General features: G+C 37.0%; 1 protein-coding gene across 1 annotated transcript in view; it reads right to left on the bottom strand.

Moving 5' to 3' along the window:
• Window positions 1-218: 218 nt before the first annotated feature.
• Window positions 219-8,299, bottom strand: part of LOC115245102 (probable G-protein coupled receptor Mth-like 1) — a 129,993-nt gene continuing 121,912 nt past the window's right edge. Inside the window, exon 7 of the mRNA XM_029823212.1 lies at window positions 219-1,686. Coding sequence (XP_029679072.1) covers window positions 1,353-1,686 — 334 coding nt within the window. The 3' untranslated portion in view covers window positions 219-1,352. The remainder of the gene's footprint in view (window positions 1,687-8,299) is intronic.

Below are 8,299 nucleotides of genomic sequence, written 5' to 3'. Positions count from 1 at the left end.
TTTGATTCGATATCTTCTACCTGATAAAACACGAAAATTATCATTAAATTATAATTGGCACTTTCATTCCTGTGAATCAATAAAAAATTGATTTTAATGATAAAACGGTTATAAAATCATAATCCGAATGATAATTTTCGTGTCTTATCACAAAATAAAAAAGGGTAACAAGAACCAGTGGCGGTAATTAGAGTACATACTGTATCTCACTTGTTCGAAAATTTGCTCTATCTATCGCGAGATCAACGATTTCGTGTACCAAAGAGTTGTTTTATTGCGTAGAATGAGTAATTGCTTATGTCAGAAAAGATGGATCGCACGATGTTTCGATAGTACCAAAACAGGAATAGACAATTAACATTCTCGTTCTTTCGTCAGCAAAATTTCGCGATCTATCTTTGTCAGTGCAAGTGTGTATCCAGTTTTCTCAGATTCTCAGACGTGATTAAGGCGAACTGTATCGCCGCTCGTTTTGTAAAATCTGATGGTTGTAGGTGATTAACCTCGGTCAAACAAAACAACCTAAAAGCTTATCGAGATAATTTCAGATATATTATCGTATATCGCCAATTGTATTTCGTCCGACAATTTATGTTACGAATGGAAAATTAAAATGACTGGTATATTCATCGAATAGCCTGCGTGTGACAGGAAGTTGAAGTGATTTATCTCGTGCATTTTCGAATGCTGTGTCACATTAAAGCTCTCATTGAAATTAAATAACAATTTCGAATAAAAAATTTGTGTTTTCGTATCCATGCAGCGAAACTTTACGACTAGATAGGGGGTAGAAAACTCTCGTGTTATTTCTCCCCCGTTTACTACTACATTATTTGACGAGATTATACGCTATCGCGTTTCGCGAGAACTCAAGTGGCCGGGAAAGTCCAAAACATACCTGAAACGCATTCAACATACGTTCTAAATACTTTCAGGTGTATCTTAGAGATCATGCTAACTTCCTTCGGGCTTGCGTATTGTCTGGGAAATGTCGATACTTTCAGCGGAATCGTCCAAACTTTACAGGTCAATGGACCTGTGACGCGAGAGATTTTTTTCGTTGCCAAATCGATCCTGCAGAAATATTCTCCGATCGATTACGACGACAAGACCTTGTTGTATCGTTTACAACGTGTAATAAAAATGAAGACTTTTCTCGCGTCATATCTAGCTCGGTGAAAAAGCCTTATCACACTTAATATGTTCATGAACGTGATGTCAATCATATTCTTGTACCGATAAAGTGACGTGACAATTCGTGTCATTCAATGAAGTATGTGTTTGTGTATATGTATGAGCATATGTGTGACTTTCGAAAAAGATGGACAGACTCCTTCCGCGAAAAAACCATTCTAACAGATGGTCTCCAACGGCGCTGTTTTGGTACTTGGATTCTGCGTAACGCTATCGCCCATGCTGGGCATCCCGTGACTGGTCGTGCTGTGACCGTTACCCTGCCTACCGGCGTTAGTCTGCGGATTTCTGCTGAAGAGTCTCTTGAGCGCCGCTCTAACCTGGGGCTGGCAACCGACCGTCGCGAAAATCAGCACCCCTTGGAAAGCGTTTATTAAGTCGGTGAAGTACCAGATGTACTGCGGCCCGCCGACCGCCCATGAGACCACGTCCGCCACCCAGGTGATACCCATCACGATCACCAGTTTCATGCATATGCGGCCCAGCGTTGCCCTGAAAGCAAAAAAAGACGCAAAACTCAAGTACAAATATAGACGCTTCTGACAAAGAAATGCTTAGCGAGTGAAGAGAGTTTCTTATCTACAATTTCGTGGTAGCACGTCTTCAAGGATCTTGTCGTTAAAAGATAACGATGATACGACAAGGATGATAAGAGACGGAGATGCGTGCAACTCGCGTGTAATTTCAACCAAGCTATCGGTTGACCTGCACATGAACCGCAGAGGAACCGCAGGCGCGAAAGATCATGAGCGGAATTGATTGCAGCTCGGTTGGCATTTCGCTGTTGTTTACATTACGTTATCATTGTGTCGACGACGTTAAATACGATCCAGCGAGAAATTATTCAATGCGCTGCAACGGGACCTTCCCTGAGTTAATAAAACAATCGTACGCTTTACGTGTGACATGTGTAATAAATGTAAACAGTGCGCGATTAATTGGCGTTGTTTATGGATTCAATATGCGTCTCATTACGAAAAGCAATTACGATATTTTTGTCATTAATGTTATTAACCTTTCGACACGTGTTTTCTTTCTCGAGTCACAAAATATTATGTGTCTAGTCAAATCTTGTAAAAGAATTCTGTGATTTTCCAGGTATTTTTGTTCAAAATTCAAAATAAAGAGAATATTTTGAAGATTCTTTGCAACTTTCTAAAATAATTTTTTTATTGTATGTATTTTTTAATGTTTTAATGTTGGATTTGCAAATGTAACGGAAAGAAAAAAAAATAGCTCTCATAAAATAAGGATTATAATATAAAAGATAAACATTCGTAATATTTTTCATTTACATAACACGTTTTCATTTTTTTATTACTAAAAAAATTATAATAAAAATATGTATTTTATATTCAATATTTTGTTAGGACATATTAAATATATACATAAATAAAGAAAGATAGATATATAATTATAATATATTTTAAACACACATAATTCAAACAACTTGGTTTATCAGCGATTACTGACTGTTTACAATATAAGAGCAAAATTATCGAAGAGAGAATTTTTGAAAAAAATTCCCTGAATCCCAATAAAATTCCATAAGAGCCCCAAGAATGATTTTTCCAAGTAAAAACGAGATTTCTGAGATTTCCAGGTTTTCTGTTTTTCCCGAGAGTAGATACCCTGAAATAGATCAACTCATTTCGCGATATCGAAGGCTGTAGCATCAAAGATACTTCGCAAGTAGATGATATGACGAAAAAAGTGCAGGCAGAGAAAAAAATTTCGCTTAAATCGTTATTATTCGTTACACGAAGCGGGAATGGCGCGAAATGCGTGCTTGCGAGTGAACGCATTCGCGTAGAATCGATTCGCCATGCGGTCTGCATCGCATATAATATATGCGTCCCGTCGCGAGGCCTCGAAGTCAAAGGATTATTAATGCGCCCCGTCAGAATATTCGCAGCCCGTAACAGCGCGGGGCAGAATATAGGGACATATCGCAGAATTATGGCGTCATAATGTCGCTCCGCCCGTCCAACCGGCGTTATCCTGGCCGCACACCACCGAGAATTCTATTTTCGTTTTGGCGTTGCTAATTATTATGAACGCAGCCGGCTCGGTCGCGCGCGAGCGCGAATCCCAGAGGAGGAACTCCAAAGGGGAAATGCACGAATGCCGCGAGCGGGCTGAAAATAACGTCGACGATGGAAGAAGGAAACGACGAAGGACAGGGGATGAGAGACGATGACGTCGAAAATGATTTGGGAGTTTCATTCGATGAACGTTGCTCGAATTCTTTGTCAATTCTTTGTGAAAGTACAGTTCGATGATTCAAGTCGCGACAGAGTTGGCAAACGGATAAAAATTGAAGTATTTTCGTTTCAATTATACGATACGCTACGCAGTTTTATTACTCCTACCTAAGCAGCGTAAAGTAACGATATCATAAATGTACACTGAAAAGTTTTAATCGTCTCTTAAAGATCTCTCTGCCGTTATTGCGTTATAGCTCTTAAGCATATTATATACAAGCGAACACATATACATTTTATAGTAGCTTTAAATAGTTGCTTGTGAACAATTTTCCGTTTAAGAATATTTTCGTATTAATTTGCGAAATAGTTACAATCAATAAAAAATATATTTTATATTTTCATGATATGAAACGCAACTATTCAAAGATTTTGTTCCATGAACGAGATAATATTAGGTTTGTGTCAAAGTTTCCGTTCGCAGAAACACTATACGATATTACCTCTGTCATATATTCAATCAGGAATTTTATAAAATCGCGAGCAGATGGTGAATAAGCGAAAAAAGTTTCGGAACGTTATTGAATGAATGCGATACGATCGATCATGATAGCTGTCGTGCATGGAACAAAGCGCGGCCGGAAGTGGGATGTACCGACTGGAATGTGTGCGGATGCAGAAAAGTATGGTCAATATTATGAGTATGGCGAACAACAATAAGCAGAAAATTCCTTCGGGGAAAGATGAGGCGCGGGTGAAGAGAGATCGAATGGTCCACACATGGACCAGCTCCGTAAATATTGAATCTCGCTTCGACACTCTACGGGGTCGTTTGAGCGTGTTGTAACGCGAGACAATAAGGAATGGAAGGACAAATGAGAGAGCGAGAAAGGGAAACGCGAGAATTTCAGGAAAGGCAGCTACCTCGGCACAAAAGACCCGAGGAAAGATGTCCATTATCGAGGATCGGGAAAACAGGAAAAGGAAACGCGCGCGCGGCTCGAACAATCATCGAGTGTACTTTTTGGTTTTATAGCGCGATTTCTGTTGTCGAACAAATAGATCGAATTAAATCATTAAGGATGGTTTGGCTGTACAATAGTAGCAAAAAACTGTCAAAATTAAAAAAAAAAACATTTCTTTCGTTTATACTGTTTGAAAAATCAAATAAATAAACCCGGATTATAAAAAGAATTAAAGAATCACAAAATAATATGGTTTTTAACGTCTTCTTAAAAAAAATAGTTGTAATTAATATTTTTCCTAATTTATGACAAAAACTTTTTATCGCTTGAAATCACTGCAAGAAAAAAAAACCGGGTAATTTGCAGAAAGAGAAAGAGAGAGAGACATATAATATTTTTCTACAGTTTTTAGTAAATAACTTTTAAACGAGTAATTAGATCTAAATCAAGTTTTGCACAAATATTTATTAGAATTTTCTTAAATAGTAAATAGAAAAAGTAAATAGAAATTTTCTTAAAAAGTAAATAGAAATTTTCTTAAAAAGTAAATAGAAATTAAATAGAAAATTTTTATTTCGTTGGCAATGTTTTTTTCGTTGTCAAATTTGTCAATAAATACTACAATACGCGATTTTCCATAAGAATCAATACTAACTTTAAACTTAAATAATTTCCAAACCGTTATAAAAATTGTGCTCAGGTTTTGCACAGATATTCAGAAGAAATAGTAGAGCAGTCTACGAAATTTTCATGCTTTCACTAATGCTTTGATATATGACACATACATCCAGGATGCATATTTCTTTCTTTATCTCTCGATATGTGATAAAAATATATTTTTTTAATATCGTTATATTCTTTAGTAATCGATAAACACATTTGCATATTAGTCTTTTATAAGTAATACAAGTTTTACAAAATGTATAACAACACAAAATGCATGATAAATTGTTAAGAGAATAATCGTAAAAAGTTTACGCTGAAATAAATTCATGTGAATGATATCAATGAGATATAATTGTCAAAGTTTAACGTTTTCATATGGCTTCAAATCTTTGAGAGAAAACAAGAATTGTAAATAGATTTCCGTATGAATTATTATCTTGTTTAATCGACAGAACGAGTGATTGATATCGGACGAGTCGTGTGAAGGGACGAGCTAATTTTGAAAGATGAAAGCGGTGACGACGACGCGGATGAAAAACGATCTGAAATAGACAGCCGCGAGCATTTACTCGAGCGTTTATTCGTGGTTGCAAATAAATGTCAATCTTTGCGGGTGGCAAGAATGGCGGAAGGTCTGCGAACTCGACGACGGAGTTAATTGACATGAGTAGACGGCGGAGAGAAATTTGTGCGATGATGACTGGGAAATATCAAATACGCTCGTCAGGAAGAAGGGGGTCGACGACTTCGGGTAAAATTTTAAACACATCCCGGGTAGTGCTTGTTTACTCGTCGTCACACAGACGGCTTTCAAAGTTTCTTGACGTTCGCGCAGTTAATCATTCATAAGGCGTGCAGTGTATGCGCTATTTTTAAACATGCAATAGCCGCTCGACTTTACAACCAATGCACGTAATTCGCCGTAGCCAGAATCCAATTATTAAAAAATAAAAAAGAAAATTGTGACAGAAACATCTATCCTTTTTTCAAACCCCGTTGCAACGTTACGTAACCGCAAATTTTAAATATACGGGAATACTAAAGGCGACACATAAAGGCAAGAAGAGATAAATACGGGCAAAAGATAAATACGAACAAGTTATGGAAAAAGTCTCGGCTACAATTGCGATATAAAAGTATCCTAAAGTCTTGCTAACGTATGCATTCGCACTTGTAAATCTTACTCGCAAGCAGTTGAACGAGATTCTCGGGACTTTCTTGTAAGAGACACATATCACACGAGGAAACATAAAGGCACATGGATATAACGTGTGAGAATCCTTTCCGCAATTTAGGTGCCACGAAGATATCGCGGAGCGCTATATAAGTATATTTATACGATTCTTCCTCTCTCTACGCGAAAAGACAGAGATTATTCTCGCGCGGTCGCATGGTGCAAAAATACTGTCGCACGTTCTCGGACGTGTGAAATATTTTTTGCCGGCGAATCTCGCTATCCGCGTCGCTATCTCGGCAGAAACGAGACGAAACCGAGGAAACACAGATCTCCACTTTACGCGACCGCTGAAATGGGAAAAGCGCGCGACACACGAAAGTGCATTCGGGCTGGCGAACTGGATCCGCACGACGGTTATTGCGAGTGTTTCACCGCGAGTGTTTATGCCACTTCCGCGTCTGCCTCTTGCTAGGACTGAGAATAATTCAAACCGGCTATTCTTCTTTCTCGGGCAAATCGGACGTGACGACCACACACGTTATTTGCGACCGTCTGGAACTCTTTGGCCGGTCGTGGAATCCGGCACGGAACATTTCAAAAGAGAATTTTTCGCGAGAGTCTGTCTCCGCAAATGCGTATACACCGCAATTCCGCGTATGGCAATAATGCGATATTATTCCGATTTAAAGAGAATTATTTTTTACTAATTTATCATTTTTTAAATGTTCGTTATCACTTATAATCTCTAGTTGTATTTATTCTTTGATCCAATAAAAAAGAAAATTTCTTTAAGACACATTCATAGATTTACTTCTTGATTATATTTATGTGCTTTAATTTTGACATATATATTCGTTGAACTGCAATCTGCTTCAGTAAATATATAACAAATTTTTAAACTGGGGTATAATAAAATACAAGAAGTAAATCTAATAATAGAGGCAAATGTAATAATCTAAATAATGATAATTTAATTCTGGTGTATTTTAGTAAATATTAGATATCCGAAAAAACGAGGATATTTATTTCATCTTTCCGATGACACATACAACCTACTATAATTCCCGTTTTAAATAATTAAAAAAAAAAAAATTATTATTTTTCATAATAAAAAAGCTACCAACGAATATGTTCGAAAGTTTTCGTAGGTAATTTATCCACGTCGAGATGTTCCGGAAACTATGCAAACGTATGTGATGAACGAAATCCGCACCGAAGGTATAGAACAAACTCGGGATGAAGCGAAATCTGCATATGCTATTACGTTTCCTTTGCCAACAATGGCCGTATTGTGTTCGCGTACATACATCACGACGGGCAAATAGCGTCGTCGAAATCGCGAATTGGGATCGTCAATATCAATCTCGAATAGAGCGAGAGAATGTAAGCGGATCGAAGGGACGTCGGGCGGAATGGAAAATAACGATTGCCTGATATCAGTCGGCTGGAAGGTAATAAAATAAACCTTTTCCTATGCGCGCGAAGTCTGCGATCTATAAAAAGAATCCTCCGTTCGCTCATATATAGATCGCCGGAAAATACGAAGTGTCAAATATCTATCTCGTAGAACGAAAAGACAGGAAATATTTTTGTATTCTATATCCCATCTCATATCACATTAAAAATATCTTTATATATCTTTATAAATCTTTAAAAATATCTTTATATCTTTTTGCATCTTTTTATTCAAAGTTAGAATTTTAAGGATTATATATCTTGATATAAATAAGTTTCACAAATTAAAAATCGATTAAAGTTTATAATTATAATTATATAAAGACAGAATTTATAAGCTACCGTTTACACGATATAAATTGTAAGTTAATATATATATATATCTCTCTCTCATTCTTTCTCTCTCTCTCTCTTTCAGAAAGTATATCAAAATAAGTTGAAACAGATGCTTTGATATCTCGAGAGTTTCCCTCGACTTTTCTGATTTTATGTATCCTTTCGCGAAATTATCCTTGTATGACCAATTATCCTTGATATTCAACAAATCCACAGACGTTGTCCTTCGATGTCCAAAATAAAGTTCCGTATTGCCGCGAAAAACGCGGATCGGACGAGCCAATAAAACTTGGTCGTTTTCA

The sequence above is a fragment of the Formica exsecta genome, unplaced genomic scaffold (assembly GCF_003651465.1).
Source record: "Formica exsecta isolate Colony F162 unplaced genomic scaffold, ASM365146v1 scaffold907, whole genome shotgun sequence".
Classification (NCBI taxonomy): domain Eukaryota; kingdom Metazoa; phylum Arthropoda; class Insecta; order Hymenoptera; family Formicidae; genus Formica; species Formica exsecta.
The sequence above is the reverse complement of the archived record's forward strand: the minus strand, read 5'-3'. Positions and strand labels throughout refer to the sequence as shown.